Source organism: Phlebotomus papatasi, chromosome 1 (genome assembly GCF_024763615.1).
Source record: "Phlebotomus papatasi isolate M1 chromosome 1, Ppap_2.1, whole genome shotgun sequence".
Lineage (NCBI taxonomy): Eukaryota > Metazoa > Arthropoda > Insecta > Diptera > Psychodidae > Phlebotomus > Phlebotomus papatasi.
In genome coordinates, this window is record NC_077222.1 from 106,317,293 (window position 1) to 106,339,931 (window position 22,639).

The 22,639-nt window shown below is 34.1% G+C and overlaps 1 protein-coding gene across 11 annotated transcripts in view; it reads left to right on the forward strand.

Moving 5' to 3' along the window:
• Positions 1-566: 566 nt before the first annotated feature.
• LOC129799071 (lachesin-like) overlaps positions 567-22,639 on the forward strand; it is a 33,995-nt gene continuing 11,922 nt past the window's right edge. For 2 of the 11 annotated variants that reach the window (XM_055842682.1, XM_055842690.1), the window contains exons 1-4: positions 574-1,093; positions 9,407-9,703; positions 17,115-17,326; positions 17,613-17,823. In XM_055842682.1, the coding sequence (XP_055698657.1) occupies positions 9,631-9,703; positions 17,115-17,326; positions 17,613-17,823 (496 nt within the window). In that variant the 5' untranslated portion in view covers positions 574-1,093; positions 9,407-9,630. Of the gene's footprint in view, positions 1,094-8,782; positions 9,704-17,114; positions 17,327-17,612; positions 17,824-22,639 lie in introns of those variants that run through there. The other 9 variants (XM_055842685.1, XM_055842689.1, XM_055842681.1 and 6 more) reach the window with 7 other exon arrangements.

Genomic DNA, 22,639 nt, shown 5'->3' on the forward strand with positions numbered 1-22,639 from the left:
TAATATCAGCAGTTTTCCCAAGTTGGGGGTGGTTGAGGAGAGCGGTAAGAGACAAGGAGGAAATGAAAACTCAATCAAATGGGAGTGTTGAGTTAAGAAGTTCATATCGAGGGGTATTATAGGAGCAATAGTAATATTGTAAATAAGTAAATAAGTTAAAGAAATTTTTATGTATAACTGTGTCAGGGAATATTTCTTGAGGGAGGTTCAGTGTTCTATATTTTGAGATGGATTTTGAAGGGGAGGATTCGCTGGATTTTATGCATCGTAGGCAATTCAGGAAGACATTCATCTCCCTTGATCCCGGACACTATGTTCAATATTGGTGGCGGCTACAGGGAATATCTTTCCTGGCAGCCGCCCATGAATCTGTGCCGCCCCGGCTGCTCATCTGATCCCGAAGAAGGGGACTGATGGTGGAGATATTGACTCGCGCAGTCGCACCTTGTTCTCCACCACGAATCATCTCGACTGGTGTCCGGACACCATCCGACCAGGATAATTCAGCTCCTTCGGTCTCTTTCCCACCCATCCAGACATCCCAGTTGGGGTACCCTCCCTGAGTTTGGCGCGCGCTCCCCACAGTGTATCATCTCCTCATCATGGCAATGCCAAATGCGTCGCGACAGGACGTCACCCAGTCCTATTTTGGTGGTGCCACCGTGTTTCCACATCCCCATGGAGATCTCCTGTGAAAAATCATCCATCTCTTGGACGTGCGATTCGTGAAGATGCCAAATTGCTTATCAATCGGATCAGTTCAGTGTTTGTGACGTGACCTCAAAATATCCCTCAAAAAAATAGAGACAGACGTGCGAAAAGCAAAATCCCATTAGTGCTGAAAAAAAAGTATTCCAAAAAGCTCTCCTCATTGAGCTTTTTCCATCACCGGGTGTTCGTTTTTTTCTCCCCGTACCTCAGTCCATTTCCTCCTTCCGGAATTCCATGTCAAAATTTGAGACGAGAAGGCAAAAAAATAGCTCCATATAACAAACAACATTTTTTTCTCTCGTCTATCCTGTGATTTTTAACCCCTCCATCCGCATTTTTGTTATTCGCACCCCGCACAACAAAACAGTGATAAATGGGTAGGGTACGTTGGGTCCAGGACCAACAAACAGCCAGAAAAAAAAATGCGACAGCCAAAAAAATGGAAAAATTTTGCCAATATTTAGACATATAAATTCTGAAAGTAATACTGTCCCATCAGAGAATTTATGCAAGTGAAATTCTTGCCATTCTCACCACCCTACACCCACCCCCATCCACCCTCTCCACCCCCTTTCACCCCCTTCCAAAACATATAAAGAATTTTCCACCATTCTCGCCTCTACTAAAATATTTTCCAATTGCGATAAACTCATAAGAATTCACGACATTTCCCTCACTAAAAGCACCCCTCTGGATCAACCAATACTTTCCATTTATCACCCTCTTCTATCTCCTAATACTACATAATAGAGACTCTCCTTCTCAAAGCACAGTGCTCCAAAAGCCGGGGGAGGGTTTGGTAGGGAAGGGAGAAAAGAAATATTTCACAGATACTTGAGACTCCAATAATGTGAATCACACTTTCTCCTTTTCAATTCCACCCATAGCTTCCACAAAGCCTTTTCAATAGTCCTTTTTTTCCTCGCCCTCGCAAGATCCCTCCTATCTTGTCCGTTTTCACAATGAAAACTTTCAAAAACTTGTACGTAACATTTCTATTTTCTATACCATCTTTTTTAACCATTTCTCCGATTTTATCTTCTTTTGTGACTGTGAAGCTGAATAATTGCCACTTAAAATGCTGGCTGGATATTTTGATCTAAATTGCAGTAGAAAAGGAAGAGATTGATACGAATCTAATTCAATTTTATCCCGGATACCGGTCTGTTATTAGGTAACTAATACCCTTCGCAGAGTTTGAGGATTAGCTGAACTATGGCTCAGTCAGAAGCGGAGGTAATGTAATGACTAAATCACTTTTTTCAAAATTTAAATACTTAAACCACTTAAACGGCCTTTAAATTTCAAACTTAAGACCCTAATCCCTGATCCAAAATTCAGTGGAATACACTGGATTCATTTCTAAAACGTTTAATGTCAGAAAATTTCTGGCGACCTGTTTTACAGTCGTACTAACAACTTTGTAGAAGAATAAGAATAAAAAAAAGGGATTTTTTTTTAAAGATTGACAGAATATTAAAGGAGAACTGGGGACTTGAAGGTCCAACCGGTCCCACCCATATTTCACTTCATGAAAGTGAACCGTCCACGGCGACTGATGCTCACTCGCTGAAGACTGAGTAGTTACCTGACATAAGAGCCGCGAAGCAACCTTTCACTACCCATAAGCACACTTGACAAACCCATAGTATTGGGCTTGTCACGGGAATGAAAGATTTGGATTGATTGGTTCGGTCGTCGACTGGGTTGACATATGTCGAACGCGCTGTACGCTTAACTTTCGAGAAATTCCACATTCATTGTAAACTTTCAGATGGACTGGAATCAAAGAATGTGGAATTTTTCAAACTGAAATCAGATGTAGCGGTCCCTTTCTGTCAAATGACAATTGAAATTAAAATTGAAAATGAAATTGAAATTTCACATTTCATTTGACAGAAAGAGACAAATATATCTTATTTTAGTTTGAAAGAGTAAGAAGTAAAATTTCAATAGAATGAATTTCACTCAATTGAAAAGGCTACACACAGAAAAAATTTGACTCTAAATTTAAGAATATATAAGATCCTGGGAACTTAAATTGGACGTGAATCCCCGAGGCGTTTAAGTTTAGAAGCTCTGAGCGAAAGAAATGGGCTAGAATCCCTAGCTCTTTCAAGCTAAGAGATCGGGAACTTAAGTTCTGCATTAGCTGTAAAATGCAAAATCTCTACGGAGTTCCAAATTGCAACTAAAACTAAATGTTCAAGGATTTAGTATTAGTGCATTGGCATTCATTGGATGGGATTTGAAATTAAATTCCTGGGTGTTTCTGTTTAAGAATTTTCCATTTTTCTGTGTGTATTTAAACAAGAGTTATACCATTTTAAGGTTATATTTTTGAACAGATGTTTTTTTTTTAAGAATATAAGATTCTGTTATGAGTTTGTTAAAATGATGTTTCCTTAATGGCATCTACACACTAGAGAAATTTATGTCCATATTAAAGAGTTTTTCCCACAGCAGCGTAGGGAATTTGTTTGAATATGGACATAAATTTCTCTAGTCGAATCGAATATCGGAGAGCCCAGTGTAATCGCCTTTTTCACATGGTATTTATTTGTCATTTTCGTTCCCAATCATTCCAATATTGAAGAGTCTAGTATACTTATTTAATTTTTTGTGAAAATCACAAGAAATTCTTTAAGTTCAAAATTTTAAAACAGTTTAGTATTAAGGAGTATACACTTTGTAGCTGATTTCATCAAAAATAATTTCTAAAAAAATTGAAACAAAAATCCCTATTTTTGAAGGATTTTTTGAAGAAAAATGCCGCCATATTGTGTTTATTTTATTTCAAAAATTTTTGACAGATTACTATCAAATCCCAATTCTCTTGCTGTTTTGATTGTTTTTCATGATTATTTGTTGTTTTCTGCTGGAAAAACTGATAAAAGTGTTTCTTAGGATATTATTTAGAGAAATTTATGTTGAAAATTTCCAAAAAATGCGAAGAAATAGTGTTTTTTCTGAAAATGTCGTTCCTGGTTCCATCCAAGCTTTAAAAAAGGAACATTCCCTCTAATTTTTCTCTAAAAATTTCCGGAAATTAATGCATCTGTGTACTCCTGAATTGTTCTTCAATACAATGGTTTCGTACTCTATTGTTGAATTCTATGGCAGCTCTATTGACTTTCCGGAATGCGCGAACATAACCTTAAAACTTTATCTTTATTCTCATCAACAAATATTACATGAGATTCATAGTTTGTTGTCTATAGTCACAAACGCTGTTCTCAGTTTTTCCAGAAGAAAGCAACAAATTTTCATGAAAAACAATCCCGAATCTTGATAGTTTCTTTTAAAAATCCTGTCAAAAATAACTTTGTTGAATTTTGTTCCAATGTGTAGTGGGTAATTTCCTTCAAATTTTTTTTTATGAAAATTACCTCGAACTGGATATGATTTTTGAAGAAATTGCCTACACATTAAACATATTTTCTTCAAAAACACATCTTTTTGCCAAAAAAAAAAACATATCAGAGTGTAGGGAAATTTTTTGAAGCACACTTCTTCAAGCTCATTTTTGACAAAAATTTCCAACTGCAGTGCGCAGTGCAATTGGTTAAGGTCGTGTAGTAAGTTAAGCAGAGCATGTGACCTCTAAGAGTTCAGTTGGTAGAGCACTCGTCTAGTTAACGAGAGGACTCCAGTTCAATGCTGGGTGGAGGCAAGAATTTTTCTAATGGATGGTTTGGATGGTTTGAGTGTCACTTTGCTCTGATTGGAAATTCTCTGTACATAAATACAATTAACATACAACAAAAAGTTCGGAAAATTCTCACAAGAAATATATTATGATGTGTAGATGACGTTAGCTGCCAATCTTCTAAAAGCCTCTATACATTGGGAGCAATTTTCGTCAAAAACTGCATTTTTGACAGAATTTTGACGTTTTTACCAACAGTGCGAACGATTTCCTTCAAGAAAGCAATTTTTGACGATAACTGCTTACAATGTGTAGACCCCCTAAGAGTTTATAAACTGAATTATGGCGTCTACATTAGAAACAATCTTCGTCAAAACGAATTTGTGTGCAAAGGATTTCCTTAAAAAAATCAAGTTTTGACGAAAATTATTCCCAATGTATACAGGCCTTAAAAAAGCATTTAAAAAATGCTCCTAGTGTGTAGAGGCCTTTAAGACAGTGTCGGATTCATGACTCATTCAGTTCCGCAATTCCGTCCATAACGTTGGGAGGCATTAAATGCTAAGTTTTATTTTTTTATTTAAATAAATAAAATCATAACCATGTCCTAGTTTCAACTAACAAAGTAATAACAAAAATTATGCAACAGTCCAAAAAATCGTTTTTAAGTAAATATTTCGCTAACAAAATGCCACCCTTTCGTCCCAATACAGTCAGTCCATGGAGGGTAAATAAAACATTTTTCATCAATATTTTCAAAATTGTTTACCAACAAATCTATCCTGATTGATAATATTTTTTCTGGTGTATTGGAGACTTGGCAGTAAATGTCAGAAACCAACAATCCTTGGGCATACTAAACATTGTTCTTTTCTATTTATTTATGGTTTCATGAACACAAGGAAAACAGAATGATTTATCAAATAACTCAATGTTAATGCAATACACAAAAGTCACATACAAATAAAATATCGGAGAAAATGGTAGCATAAAAGAGGGAGTGAAAAAGTATATTATATCCACAAAACGTTTGTTCAATGTTGGTTAATTTATTGCAAACCACCTGCAATTGATGCACTTTTCTCAAATACGATACATCTCCGTCTAAACTCAATTTGCCACTTATAGGGTAAAATGTTTTCTATTTTTCACCCTTCCACCGTGTACGGTAAACTTCAAAACAAAAAAAGCACTATTTTCTCCACTTTTGCTCATCATCAATTTCTCCAATTCACCTCCATACTTTCCTGAGCTTCTTTTCCACCCCCAAAAAGTCCCCCAGCTCACCTAATTCCGCACTTAAAGCACTTCCACTTCCACCCAACCTCCTGCATCCCTTAGTGAGTAATTTACCGTATCGTAACTTGATTATTTGCATCGATTTCGAAACGTCCTTTCTCCCCAGAAGCTATTTTCCTTGGTGGAAGAAGTAGCATCTCCCATGTTCTTGAGGCTCTTTGTTTGATATAAAGCCAAAATACCATCAAGAGAAAATTTTCTTCCTTGATTCTTCATACCGAGAATTTCTCCATCCCCACATACCCCAAGCATCAAATGTTTTATGTACAGCAGAATAGAGGAAAATGTCTTGTGGGGACAAATACTTTTGTGATTTATGACCATTCCAAATCACGACACATTCACACACAAACACACACACAGAATTCGTGAATAAAGCATGAACTAATTGCTTTTTAAGAAGTCTCTAGTAGGATTTACTCAGAAAGCGACAATTAACACCAACCACATTTATTCATACCATGAGAACTTTTCTCATAACATTCTTTTCCCGGAAGAAAAACATTTTCAGAAATAGTTTCGACCGGTCAATGATCTAAAAATGAACGTTACTTCAAACTGAATTTAATTCGAAATTTAAATTTTACACAAAATATTACACTGTGTAACGAATGTCGTCCGAAATTCTACGAGAACGTGGCTTATTTTAAATTTTTTATGAATTCTATGTTTTCTATGTTTTGAAAGTGGCTTTCTATATTGTCTACGTTTTAGGCAAGTTTTATAATAAATCTTCCAGAACGTCTGTGGAAATGTTTCTTATTCGGAATTAAAATTATGGGCATAAAGGCAAGTTTCGACATATCAAGAAAGTTTATTATAGAATTTATGTCAAAACATAGATAATCCGAGAAAAGATTCTCCGAAATAGTCAGCGAGCACCAAATGCTAGCCGATTTCAATTCAGCTAAAAACATATGTATTTTCAGCTGAATTCTGCTAACTTTAACACGACACTCGCAAGGCAGTGCTATTTCCATATATTTAGTTAGCACTTTTTGTTCAAGAACTGCTGACTAGTCAGCATATTTTTACTGATCAACTCATCAAAAATATGCTGAAAACGCTACTTTTTCAGCTAACTGTGCTCTCTGGGTAATTTGAAATTTAAATTTTAAACAAAAAAACGTTGTATAACGAACCTTTCTTGCTTTCTCTTTTTATTTAATTCTATGTTTTTGAGAGTGCCTTTCTATGTTGTCTATATTTTGTTTATTCAACTTTATAATGAATCTTACGAATCATCTGAGAAAAAGTTTCACCTTCGAAATTAAGGTTAACTAGTTTCGACATTATCATTAAAATTTGTCATAGAACTTATGTGAAAACATAGAAAATTCTTTGCCATTTTCATAGAATTAACGCATAAAGCACGTAAAACAAATTTTGTTCGACAATGCTTGCGAAAATAAGATGCAATAAGATAAGGTTTTTATTATCTCAAAATTCTGTTTTGTTGGTCTACCGCCGACTGACCATTACCAGCTTTACCAGGTAAACGGCAGAAACTCTAGGACAGTAGGTCGTATTTACACATTACGCAAATTTAATTGTCAAATTACGCAAATTTAATGTACAAATGATTATAAATCGTTCAGCGTTGTCATACAATGCGACGTCCCAAAAGAGAGCTAAACGAAATGTTGATCGATCAATTCGGAACTCAATATTACAATGTAGAGCGACATTGTGATAGTGTCGATCAACCTGCGCTGCAGAAAACAATTGGATTATTATTATTATAAGGGAGTAGTCCTGTTTTCATAGACTAAGGTCGAACACCTAAGCCTTGGAGCATTGCAATTTTTCGGATATTTCTTTTCGAGTTCGAATGCAGACTCCCTGCTCCTGATAGTTAAAAATAAACATAATTTCTACTGTGTGAAAAAAGGTAAAAAATGCAATATTCGAAGATCGACATGTTCGGAACCTGACCCTACCCGAAAAGCTCGTTCTTCATTATATTGATACGTAAAGAAAGATGGTGAACTTTCGAATACTTCAGCTTTCGAATATTGCAATTTTTAAGATTCCTTCTTTTTTTGTTCGAAAAGAGACCAACTGCTCTTAATAATTAAAAAAACATTTTTTTCTTTGGGTAAAATGGTAAGAAATGTAATGTTAGAGGTAGTTTCTAACATTGCAATTTTTTAATAAGATATTAAAATTCAAAGGTCGAGGCTTACATAATTTCAGGTGGCAGCCAAAATTCCGAAAGCCAACATCCCAAATCCTCTCGTTCAGTAATAATCTTCCCGATTCGAGAGTTCTCTCCGATTGAGTTTTTTTATCTACCGATTCGAAGGTATATCAGAGAGAACTTACCTAGAAACCCGTTGGAAGTTCGAACTCTTAAATCGACGAATTACACAAAGGACATTTCATTGGAATGAAATTGCAATTCAAACGTTCTGCCATTCTGAAACTTCACGAAACTACACAAATTCGAAATTCGAAATTGCAGAACAATCAGCGATAAAAGCGGAGAGTATATGAACTTATACTTTAGTCTTCCGGTAGATTTTCGAATAGATTTGGCTTGGCTTTGCAGTCGTTTTGTTTCTTCGAAAGGTTATTACTTAATGTAGCCAATAAGTCGAAATCTTGAAAATCAAAATCCTTAACCCCAAAATCTTAAATGCCAAAATTGTAAAAGCCAAAATCCCGAAAGAAATAAAATTCCGAAGGCTAAAATATCGAAAAATCAAAATCAAAAATAGTCAAAATAGTGCCGGACTCCAAGACGACCATAATTCCTAAAGAGACAAAATATTGACTAGCCAACAATTTCTCCTTGTCCCAACAAGTGAGACCAATGATTTCTCAAATTTTAGCTTTTTGGTATTTTGATATATTCGGTATTTTGGCTTTTCGAGATTTTGAATCTAGTGGGATTTTGTCTTTCGGGATCATGTGCGTTCAATATGTTAGCATTCTAGATTATGACCGGTACCCACAAATTCTTAAGTACTATTTTAAGTATTCGAAAATCGGATTCGAAAACCAAAAAAAGTCACTTCTCGTTTCGTCCACGTGGTGACTGAAGTATATCCTAGTACAATTTTGATATCTATCAGTTGTTGGTTTAGTTGTTAAAACGTAGAGGGAACTGGGCCGACTTTGAATTGGGGCAGCTTTAAAATTGGGCTTTTTCTCCTATTTTTATATGGAACTGGACTTCACCATGATATGATTTAGCTTGGCAAACCACTTGTGAATCTAAATTTATGATAAGTCCCAATTCCTTTCAAAATTAAAAGAAAAAAGTCTATTTTGAAAGCTGCCCCACTTCCCCTAATTTTGATATTTAAAGAAAAACTACTCTCAGCAACCTAATAAGAAATATGTAAACTTTTATTTACGTTCCGATAAGTTCTAACAAATTTTCGAACATAAATTCAAACAGCTTTATAACTTCCAATGGTTACAAATTAATACAATGAACGTAATTCCAGGTCCAGCCCCAATGAGTTTTGTATTTATTTCCAATTTATTTTTTTTAATTCTCTATGGGACAGATTCAAAAATGTAATTCGAAATATGTATTATAATCCTCACAAAAATATGCAATTTGCATGTACAAAAACAAATTGAATATATTTAACAAATGAACTATATTATTATTTCTGAATAGATTGTATGTTTCTATTGGCTGAAAATTTTTCCATTCCACATTCAATGGAAATTTGTTGAAAATATAATTGGAAAGACATAAAATTAATATGATTTAAATGTGAAATAAAAAAGAGACATCGTTAGGCACTTTATTTAACATCAGCTAGAAAATTCGATTAACCATTTAAACCTCGTCTATAAATAAAAAAAAACTCCATACCAAGTGTAATAAAATAAAAAAACAAGAACAAAATAATCTACCCACCGATATTTAATTAGTTATGTGAAAACAGTGCATGAGGGAGAAATAAATCTCCCTTTAATTCTTTTGAAAAACTCTATTGAATTCACAATCAATGAAATATGACGTGATGATACTGGATATTATGAAAGGTCTCATAATATATGTAATTACAATTTTCATACCAGGTAAAGTATAACAATAAAAGAAATATATTTTTTTACCGCGGATATTTATTTTACCATTTAAAAAAATTAACACTAATTGCTTTATTAAATATCATATTGACCAAAATGTCAAACATTCGGGTAATTTTATAATTTTGAATAATATACTTTGTCAGTGGAACTTCATTAAAACCTATTTAATTTCATTTAATAGCAATGAATTCAGTAAATGCTGCATTTATCGCTTTGTGTTATAATTATCCTGAAAATTAGAATATTTTGAAACAAAAACAACTTATTTCACGCAAACACGCTAAAAAATATTCTAATCTCAAATAGGTACTTTGCACACAATGTTTCAAAGTGAAAAAAAGTGCATTAATGAAAATATTTAATTAAAAGATAAATTATTCTAGAATCTCTTTCGCATTGTTGACAAAGTTATTTTTTTCTCTGTTTAAATTAAAAAAAAAATATACCACAACAGAAAGAGAATAATGAAGAATGTAATTTATAGAGGCGAGTTCACAAAGCCAAAAAGCTCCCATATCCACCACATAATCATGTTTATGCATAATTGTGGTAGCTCTAGTCATGTTAATTTAGCAAACATGCAAGATAGGAGCACAACAGAAAACATTCTAGGAAGAAAGAACCCCCAGAGATGCTGAATGAAGAAAAAAAATTGTGCAAATATATAGAAAATTGTACATAGCTTCTGGAAGAATTTCACGCTCAAGAAGAAGCACTCTAATCATGCCCATTAATTTTCTTGAGAACCAACCGAAACCCCCAAAAACTTCCCAAATATCAAATTTAACGATTGCTGGGCGAAATGAAATAATTTGACCAGAAAACATCTTCTCCGTCGCAAGTGGAGATTTTATATTTGCAGATGAATTTGAGGGTATAAAAGACGAAACGATGAAAGAGGGAGGGAGTGAAAATATTTAATTTCACGGAAGAAAAAAAAATTTATGTTCACTTTATGAATTTCGCACCATCATTCTTATTTTTCTTTCCAACTTCAAACAATTTCCGTTTTCGGAACTCTCGATCTTTCCTTTTTTCTTCTAAGGAGCTCCTAATTGCTTGGCCATACCGGAAAGATTAGGGTTAGGACAAGAGTACAAAGAAAATATCGAATTTCTTTTCTCAATTAATTATCACGTTTAATTAATTTATTTAAACCAATCGCACTTTCTGATTGGCTAGAAGTTAAAAGTATTCAAAGATCTGGCCAATCAGAGAAAAGCGTAAATACAAATGACTTTGTAGCCTTGCTTTTCGTATAAGCTTTGCTTTAATTCTAGCACTTATGGATGGTCTTTAGAGCATCCTTAAGTGCCCTTATGGTCACTGGACTTAGAATTAAAGCAAAGCTTACGAAAAAGATCTAGTCCCTTATAAACTAAAAGAGTTATGTCCCTTATATCAATATGAGTTTATTTACAATACTGGACTGTTGACTTATGCCCTAGCACTTACGACTTAAGCCAAGAGACGACTTTTGTTAGTGGGAAACTTATGGAATTCAGTCAAATGATTATTTTGATTATAATTGCATTAAACCTTCTCTCGGCTTAATTTGCAACAATTAAGGAGCCTCCACCCGTATTAAGAGCTAAGTTTTCAGAGATAAATCGATACTCCTGGACAAACCCTTTAATTGACTGATCCTTTCACCACGAAAACCAAGAGACTATAAATAAACCTCTCGTTCAGTAATAACCTTCTCTATTTAAGAGCTCCCTCCGGTTGAGGTTTCTGTACCGATTCGAAGGTGTATCAGAGAGAACTTACCTAGGAACCCGTTGGTTATTAAACCCACAGTTATTAAAATTGTTGACAATTGAAGTGTAAAGAATACCGAAATTCGAACTGGCAGAACAATCAGCGCTAAAGCGGCGAGTACGTGAACTTGCACTTTAGGCTTCCGGTAGTTTTTCGAATAGGTGTGGCTTGGCTTTGGAGTGGCTTTATTTCTTCGAAAGGTTATACTGAACGGAACCAAAGTGTTTTCAATTTGCACAAAGGAACCTGAAACACAAAGAAGTGTCCCCTGGGATATCTTTTCGATTTACGAAATCGAGCAACTTTGGTTTGTTACCCATTTTGTTAAAAGAATTTAAATGCTAGTTGTTCAGAGATACTGTTGGAATTTAACTGCGTCGTCAATTGTTCAATTTTTTGGAAAATCCTTACAGAATATACAAAAAAAAAGTGTTAAAATTTAAGAAAATGAAACCCAAATACATCTGTAAAACGCTATTTGCCGACCCAGAGTTTCGACTCAGGATTGATAACCGTATTATAAGCATCTCCGATAATGACCTCATGATTATCTGGTCCAAAAACTCAGAATTACTTGGTTCCTATAGGGACACTTAGGATTATTCAGATAATTAGGATAATTCAGATTTGGTTTTCGGACTTACACTGTGGCACTACAAGCAGAAATGTCGCTGAATGATCTGGACAACCAAAAGATATCAAAAGGGGAGACCGGGGCAGAATTAACCACGCATGGTATTAGATAGTGGGATATTATAGCCTGCCTTAGAAGAAATATTGAGGAAACCACTACTTACTCGAAGTAAACATATTCTTTCCTATTCATTGAAATATTTAACAGCCTGGTACAAACATTCTTTCAGAAAATTATACGCAATGAAAAATTTTATTTGCTAGCTAATTCTGCCCCGGTTTCCCCTATGTCGAAAAAACGTCAAAAAATCCACTATATTTTGTTGCACAACCCCAAAGTGAAATTACGGGACCTGGCTCCCTTAATTTGGCCATTTTTGTCCATTTTTGACCAAAACAGAAAACCAAAAACGAAGCAATAATTCGTAAAATTGCAGTAGGACTGTTGAGCCTAGAGGTGTTGGAGAAAGAAAGCCAGTCCGGACGAAGACTCTTCTAAGCGAACGGTACCAAACACTGTTCAGGTGGGTGCTGACAGTGCTGACTCTGAGGAGTGCTATAACGACAAGGGATAACTGACAAGGGTTTCTGGTTTCTTGGGTTTCGCGATGCAAAGACTGGGTTCTTCGGGTTTTGCAATGCAATTTTTGGGATTCCTGGGTTTCGCGATGCAAAAATCGGGTTTCTCAGACAATTGACGAGAGTTTTTCAATATGAGTTACTCCTTGTATAACGGCTAACTTCACAAGCATTATATCGTTAGACTCCGCCAAGAGATGAAGAATAAGCGCCCAATGCATTATCCCGAAGGTGGCATACGAATCGGCTCCTCAATAGGACTTCATCCGTGAAAATGTAAGGACGCCATATTCGCGGCTCTTGGAATGGTACCATGGGGACTCTTTTCAGGGCTACTAGTGAGAAAGGGTGCTCCAACTAGCTCCGGTGAGGGCGTCTGTAGCATTTTTGCTACAAAATTGTGTTTGAACTAGTCCTTCAGCAGATGCTATCAGCAAAAATGGATCACCGAGAAATTTTACTCAAAAACTGAAATTATGACCTGTTTTAGAACGTTTTTCAGAGATTCCTTTTTAGATGAGATAAAAAATTGGAAAATAAGTTAAAGTACCCTCACTCGACCGGTGAGTTCATTAAATATTTGATGGTCAATTTTGTCAATATTTATGAATTTGTCACTGGTTCGTATTATTCATGGCATGATTGATCTATTAATGTTAAATCATACGCAAAATATTATAGCAAATATAAATAAATTGAATAAATAAATCTACGGGTCGGGATGAGGAACCGGGCGAGCGAGGGCACTTTACCTTAGTTGAAAACTCTTTATCGTCTTATCGACGTTCTCTTGATAAGTAAAACTGAATTTGATGAAAAAAATTCTTATTCTACGGACTTTCTGACTGACGTGTTATATGGGACTATTCATCTGTCATTTGTCAGAAAGTATCAGGCAAAACTTCTTTTTTTATTGAAAAATAATTTATTTAATTAACCCTTTTTAGACAATTTGAACAAATATACCTGTTGGTCAATTACTTTTTTAAACTGTAAACCATTCACACGAAAAGCCTACAAAAATTCAGAAGTGGGATTCACCCACTGTGCCGTATCGAATGAGTAAAATGTGACTCAATCCCACTTCTGAATTTTTGTACGTCCTGGTGGGGCTGACCGTTCTTCAATTTTTAGTAAAAATTACTGACTGAAAGTATCAAAAAAGTAATTTACCAACAGATATATTTGTCTAAACTGTCCTAAAAAAGCTAGTACAAAAACATTAGCTCTATTCATTTTATGCTGATTTTTAAGAATGCAAAAAACAACATTTTCTCAAATGTCGGAATTCACAGTCCTCGTGCAAGGGTTAAATCAGATATGGAGGACATTTGAGGTGAAATTCTCATTTAAAATTCTGTAGAGCAATAGTGTAAACAGTAAACACAAGATAGAGAACATTCGAGTAGCATAAAAAAAGCTACATCTCCCTGTGAACATCTCTGGAAAATGATTTTGCAATGTGCTGAAGAAATGGGTAGAAAAACATCACAATAACAACATGGATGAATACGAGAAAATCATGAGACGAATATAACAATAACAGGAGTCACCTAATTCATTAACTCCCACTAAATTCATCCCTTTTGCACATCCTCAGATACCCATTCCATTTTTCATATTTCCCCAGACTCATGTACATGTCATGTTCGAGTTAACTAACTTTGTATGTATGTATATAATATATTTTACAATTTTATCCCAAGTAACTACACCCTCAGTTCTTTGGCTTTTTGGATGAAACTCAATGGGACAAGTTATGGGGAGGGAGGGAGGTATATGAAGGAGCATGAAGACAAGAAAGTCAGACAACTTTGTGATATAAAAGGCAAAATTTCTACTTGAGGCTACATTGACTCACTGTTGTATTTTCTTCAATTTACACAAAATGAGACAAATCCAGCTAGAACAAATAAGAGATCGTATACCACTTTTTCACTCGGCAAACTTTTCCAACTGTCTTTTTTTCCATCCCTTTGCTGTCATATCTACTTTAAACATTTTAGTTAGCATCGCACCTGCAAAAACTATTTTTACAATCCCTTTGTGACCTTTATCCCTTCTAAACCCAAGTTATATATACCCCAAAAGACTCTCCTTATTGCTCGAACTCCACAGAGAAAATGTAACAATCAATCGATTTTGAATTTAATGAGTTTCGATTTCGAATTTCGAAATAGAAATTTTAGAATTCTGAAATTCCGAAAACTGAATTTCCGAAACTGGACCTTATTAATATAATTTAGCTAAGTAAACTAATTTCGAAGATAAATTATATCATGATAGGGCTCAATTCTATTTAAAATAGAAGAAAAAACACAATTTCAAAGCTGCCTCACTTCATAGGACTCCCACTTCCCCCTACGTGTTGCCGACCTAGAAACCAAATGATAAGAGATATAGATTTACTGACAAGCTTGCTTCCAAGTTCTAGGAAGAAGTATTTCACCAAGAGAATTTTTAGAGGAAGGAAAAATAAAAGTTGTTTATCTTAAATACGAAATCAAAGGATTTTATAATACCTCCACTAAGAAAATATCTCCGCTTAATTTTGTGGTTATTTATTTTCTTTTTCTTCGTGGTTACGACTGATTTTGAAAAGCACAGACTTTTGTAAATACTGAGAATATAAAGCTTTCACAGGATATTTTTGTTTCTAAAAGAAGATTACAGATAAAAATATCCTGGTTTTTATGACTCAAAACAGACTTTCTATTTTATTTTAATAGTTGTAAGGAGTATTACGTAAACAAACCTCTATTTCAATTCAAAAAAATTGCAAAGCAATTTAATGGGCCTGATGATAAAAACTATAGGACAAAAAGATTTGCATACAAAAATAAAGATTTGCATACAAAATATGCCTAAAAAAAATTTTTTTTTTGATGCCAACTTTGGGGGGTCTATCTCTTCTAGTTTAGGAGATATTCGCGTTTAAAGATTTGCATACAAAATATGCCTAAACAATTTTTTTTTGATGCCAACTTTGGGGGGTCTATCTCTTCTAGTTTAGGAGATATTCGGGTTTAAAGATTTGCATACAAAATATGCCTAAAAACATTTTTTTTGATGCCAACTTTGGGGGGTCTATCTCTTCTAGTTTAGGAGATATTCGCGTTTAAATATTTGCATACAAAATATGCCTAAAAAAAATTTTTTTTTGATGCCAACTTTGGGGGTCTATCTCTTCTAGTTTAGGAGATATTCGCGTTTAAAGATTTGCATACAAAATATGCCTAAAACAATTTTTTTTTTGATGCCAACTTTGGGGGGTCTATCTCTTCTAGTTTAGGAGATATTCGCGTTTAAAGATTTGCATACAAAATATGCCTAAAAACATTTTTTTTGATGCCAACTTTGGGGGGTCTATCTCTTCTAGTTTAGGAGATATTCGCGTTTAAAGATTTGCATACAAAATATGCCTAAAAAAAATTTTTTTTGATGCCAACTTTGGGGGGTCTATCTCTTCTAGTTTAGGAGATATTCGCGTTTAAAGATTTGCATACAAAATATGCCTAAAACAATTTTTTTTTTGATGCCAACTTTGGGGGGTCTATCTCTTCTAGTTTAGGAGATATTCGCGTTTAAAGATTTGCATACAAAATATGCCTAAAAACATTTTTTTTGATGCCAACTTTGGGGGGTCTATCTCTTCTAGTTTAGGAGATATTCGCGTTTAAAGATTTGCATACAAAATATGCCTAAAAAAAATTTTTTTTGATGCCAACTTTGGGGGGTCTATCTCTTCTAGTTTAGGAGATATTCGCGTTTAAAGATTTGCATACAAAATATGCCTAAACAATTTTTTTTTTGATGCCAACTTTGGGGGGTCTATCTCTTCTAGTTTAGGAGATATTCGGGTTTAAAGATTTGCATACAAAATATGCCTAAAAACATTTTTTTTGATGCCAACTTTGGGGGGTCTATCTCTTCTAGTTTAGGAGATATTCGCGTTTAAAGATTTGCATACAAAATATGCCTAAAAAAAAATTTTTTTTGATGCCAACTTTGGGGGGTCTATCTCTTCTAGTTTAGGAGATATTCGCGTTTAAAGATTTGCATACAAAATATGCCTAAAAAAATTTTTTTTTGATGCCAACTTTGGGGGGTCTATCTCTTCTAGTTTAGGAGATATTCGCGTTTAAAGATTTGCATACAAAATATGCCAAAACAATTTTTTTTGATGCCAACTTTGGGGGGTCTATCTCTTCTAGTTTAGGAGATATTCGCGTTTAAAGATTTGCATACAAAATATGCCTAAAAAAATTTTTTTTTATGCCAACTTTGGGGGGTCTATCTCTTCTAGTTTAGGAGATATTCGCGTTTAAAAAGTAACAAATTCACTGATCGAGCATACCGAACATACCGCAATGCTGTAGCCCATTGTTTCGTTTTACTAAGTATATCTCTCTGACTCCTTCCGTAGGTGTTATCCTCAATGTTGGAATGGCTGATGAATTTATTGAGGATTTCAATTCTCACCTCAATATTGAAACCACCACATGGCTATATTCATCATCATCACCATCGAGCTATGCAGAGCCCTATTTTGATCCGATGACCCTTTCGAATGTGACAGCCCTTGTTGGAAAATCCGCTTATCTCAATTGTCGTGTTCGAAACTTGGGCAATAAAACAGTAAGTTTTCGTAACAAACTTTTTGAGGGATTTTCAGCACAACACAGAGATACATTTATGTGGTATTCCTTTTGTCTTTTTTCTCCACCCACACCCCATCAGACTTTTCTTTCTCCCGTGCTATACATAGAACAACTCCCACAGAAACAAACTCTATACTCTCTGTCTGAGAGACTCTTTCCAAAATAGTTTAGGTCTTCCTTCAACACTCTTGTACATAGAGACATTTTCCACTGTTGTGCTATTTTCATGAAAATTTTCCACTCAATAATAAACTTGTTCTAAGGTTTCCTGGATACGACAACGAGACATTCACATACTCACTGTGGGCAGCTATGTGTACACCACAGACCAGAGGTTTCAAACTGTCTATCATAGGGAATCCGATGACTGGACTTTGCAGATTAAGTGGGTGCAAAAGAGAGATGCTGGAGTATATGAGTGTCAAATATCAACACAGCCTATACTCAGCTACTTTGTCTATCTCAATGTCGTAGGTAAGTATTTGCAATGCAATACATTCTCGATGACGGATATACTTTGGACAAGTTAGGCTTAAATTTGAATAGGACTCTAATTCAGAGTGAGATTTGCTTTACCTAAATTCAACGTGTCAGAGGAAATATTAACCCTTTAAGGACGAGAGTGTCAAAAATTTCAGGTCAGAATCCTTACGTTCAATAATAACCTTTCCGATTTGAAAGTTCTCTCCGATTGAGGCTTATACTGTACCGATTCGAAAGAATATCACAAAGAATTTTCCTAAAAACCTGTTGGAAATTCTAAAATTAAAGTGAAAAGTTCATTAAAAGAGGCAATGAGTGTAAACACAAGTAGATTTTGATTCTCCAATAGTGTCTTGGATGAAAGATAAATGGAACTCTATTTGCACAAAAAGTCGTTGAAGTTCGAAGAATTCAAATTCAATTTTCGAATTTTCATACTAAATTTTCGAACAAGTTGGGGAAAATTTATCAAATATCACACTAAAAAGCGGCCAAAAGAATTACTCAGTGGTTATGGAGTGATTAAATACTGGGACGAGAACAGTAAACATCGTTGTTCAGTTTTTTTCCTCATAACAAAGTGAAGACCGTCACATTTTGACACTTGAGCACTTCGACATTCGAACAGGATGTACATCAGCCACCTTGCGGAATTATCAAGAAGTAAGAAAGTCTCTTTTTTGGATTTTCAAATAGATTTTCGTATTTTTCAAGATCTACTTCTGTACGGAAAGACTTTCTTATAAATCTTTGTGATTACGTATTTCTTTTTTTTATTATTTTACAAATATTAAGTGTTTTAATATATTCAGGAAGCAGCACAGAAATATGGTTTTTATTCTTCTACAATACGAATGCTTAAAGACAACCCCACATTTGACATTTTGAACTCAACCGTCGCGTCGTTCGAATTTGAGAGATTCAGATCTCAGAGCCTCTGCTACTGTATTTTAATAAAAACGTTCTGCTGTCCTGAAATTCAACCAAAATTACGCAAAAATGCACTTTTTGCAACAAACTTACGCAGTGCTGTCTACACTAACTAAGAGAAATTCGAAAAAGTTAAAATAACATTCCGGAAATGTTAATTTTACCCTGCTGTATTGATCCGAAATCGGTGTAAATATTATCCTTTTTAGGTGTATTAGGGGTTAAATTAACCCTTTTCATGTTAACTTTAATCTTAGAAAGGTGTAAAATTAACATTAAAAGATGTTGATATATTTTTACACTTAAAAAGTGTTAAAGTTATGAGGAAAAAAAGTTAATCGCACCCTCTCTTTTTTCTCAGTGTACGGTGTTGACGTTATTGGCGATTGTGGTGTCAAGAAAGCGAAAATTCAAATTGAAATAACTGCCAGCTCCAAAGCGGCGAATATGTGAACTTGCACTTTAAACCTCTAGTCGGTTTTCGAATAGGTTTAGGTTAGTTTTGGAGTGACTTTTTTCGGAAGATTATTACAGAACAGGGCCATTATTGGCAAATAATAGTGAAAAGTTATTAATCATCTCGCAAACTTAAACACAATTTAGAATAATTTCTGAAAAATTTTGTATTGATTTAATTACCAAAATATGAATTTTTACTGACTGAAATGACTTTATTAATGCCCGAACAGTCCGAACTGACAATTAGCTGTCTAAAAATCTTCGTATAAAAAATATTATTGCTATATTCTTTCCCAATATTTCAAATATTTCTTGAGAGCAATTGCTTAACAATTATTTGTCGCCTCAAGTAATTTCATTTCCAACCAATATACAGTAGAGTCTCTCAAATCTGAATCTCTTAAATTCGAACGCCGTTTGTATTCAAAATGTCAATTGTGAGGTTATGTTAAAAAGTGCGTATTCTGGATTAATGAAAATCATATTTATGCGCTTCTTCCTGAATGCTTACATACATTATGATCATATAAAATAAAAAGAAGTTTGTTACCACTAAGACTTGTAAAAAAGTACGGGAATTTGATTAAAAGTACAATTCAATCTTACAAAAATATCGTTAGTTCTGAAAAAGTCGTTCGAATTTGGTAGGTGAGAAATGTCAAAAATACCCCCCGAGCGTTCGAATTTAGGAGACTCTACTGTATTAATATTGTTAAGACTGTCTATCCCTCTTCCTGTAAATGAAGGGATTTCGAAATATACATCTTACTGTGCTACATATAAGTGTGGCTTCGTAAATTTTCCCTTGAGGTTCGTTTCTATAATAAAATATCTCCATGGTATGCTATAATCGTTATAATAACCTCAAATGTGTCTCGGCTAAAATTGAAAATTTGTCAAATTCCGTATTTTGATTCGAAAAGTTTCGAAGTCATATTCTAGTGAATATAATTATGGTTAATAATAATCGTATGCAAAAAAAAGAAGGATATGAAGAACTCATTCCATATATCAAAATAACCCTACAGCAGGAATTGCAGAGTTTTATGCTAATATTGCAAAACTTTGGAAACATCGCATGTCATATTCAATAATTTATATTTTCTTTAAATGACTTAAGACACCTAGAGGCTGCGAATACTTGAATAATTTCCATTTTTCAGATGAAAAATTGCACAGCTATATAAAATGGTTCATTTTGCAATTTGATCACGTTCTGAAGAAGATTCTGTGAATATATTCGAAATTCTATTCATTTATCTATAACTTATTTTTTCATATTGCTCCAGGGAAGTTTTATTTCATGTTCTTCTTATACATTTGTTTTTGTCAACCATAAGTGTTCGAAATATTCAAATATAATTCACTAAAATATGTCACTGAGGTAAAGCTTAAGCTACAACTTTTCAATTTTTCGAAATAAGATAGAAAATCTGCTTGAGCTTTTTTCTTTAGCACAATGAAGAGAATCCTACCAGACGGCAGGGAGATTTTATCTAAGAAACAAACCATTCGGGGAAATCTTCTAAAACTGATGGTGCAATTGAATAGAATTTCATATATATCCGTTTAAACTGAGAAAAAAAACAAAAAAAAACCAACAACAACTATTACGGAGTTTCTATAAATTATTCGAAAGTAATCTCCTAAGAGTATGCAAATCTTCTGAATGCATAATTCATTCGGTTTTTTCGGTCTCGAAAATCTGCATAATCCCGGAACTCCCTGTGCACCGTCGCATTAGATTGAGGTTTATTGTACTTTTTTTTTATGGTTTTTTCAGCTTCCTTTAAAGAAATGAAAAAGCTATGAAGAGCAAGGCTAAAAAGTAATCTCTTTTTAAAATATTACAAGACAATGAGATATTTTAAATGAGAGACTTATTAAGGTGATAAGAAACATTCGAAAAGCATATTTTTATACAATAATTCATAATAATTCAGCTGAAATTATTTACTCGAAATTAAACAAAAAATCCTTTTCGAAATTTAGAATTATATTTTTATCGTTTCTAAACTCACAAAAAGGTTGGATTACAGTAGACTCTCGCAAATTCGGCTCTTTTAAGATCGGGCTACTTTTTAATTCGGGCAGCGGTTACATTTGAAAAAAGTTTGTTGTCATTTTTCAAGTTTGATTATGATTATCAAATGAATCAAATATGCTCAAATTTGGCATGTTTTGTCTTAGTTTTGATGTGATTTTGCATTATTGAGGGGTTTTTTATGAAACTTACCACAAATATGAGTGTATAAACTCAATATCTACAGCACATGAATAAAAAATCGTTGCATTTCAAAAAGTTTGTCGCCCGAATTTCTGTCTAATTCGGCTGACATTTCGGTCCCATATGCCCGAATTTGAGAGAGTCTACTGTATATTCAGATTTTGCACAATTCAATCTCAATCTTATGCAACGGTGTAAGTGGCTTACACCGTGATAATGATATTTCGATAATGCAGTGCGTCTTAACAGATTTGTTTTATAAAATAATTGTTATTTTAATTGCTAGAAATCCCAAATATGTGACTTCTCTGACATTGTCACATGTCAATGCTACGGTTACAAAATCACTTTTTCGAAAAACCTCTGCTGAGATTCGAACGAAATGTGTCATATGGCATTACCAAAATGACCAAAATGTTAGAGAATTCCTCTACAGGCCTAAGGTTTGTTCATTTAAATTAAACTGTTCTATTTTATTACCAATAGGGGAATTCTGTATTTTTTGTGGCATTGTCACACATCAGTTCGAAATCTGACAATGAGCCCAAACAGAAGTAGATTTTGATTCTCCAATAGTGTCTTGGATAAAAGGTCAATGGAACTCTATTTGCACAAAAAGTCGTTAATGTTCGAAGAATTCAAATTCAATTTCGAATTTTCATACTAAATTTTCGAACAATGTGGGGAAAATTTATCAAATATCACACCAAAAAGCGGCCAAAAGAATTACTCAGTCGTTATGGAGTGATTAAATACTGAGGCAAGAACAGCAAACGTCGTTCTTCTGTTTTTTTTCCTCACAACAATGCGAAGACCGTCACATTTTGACATTTGAGCACTTCGAAATTCGAACAGGATGTAACTTCCGTCACCTTGCGAAAGTATTAAGAAGTAAGAAAGTCTTTTTTGGATCTTCAAATAGATTTTCGAATTTTTCAAGATCTACTTCTGTACAGAAAGAAAGCCAATCGTGCTTTTTTCGTATTTCACAGAGTTCGAAAATGCAATTTTTGATTTTTTAAAGAAATATCTTAATTATTTATGTTATGCAAATACAATCCATCTTAATTGATTTATTTTATAAGTTTTATTATCATTTTAATTGCCAGAAACTTCTGACAAAGCCACATAAGCTGAAATGGTAATGTCAGAACTACGCAATCACATTTTCGAAAAAGTTCTCCTGGGAAT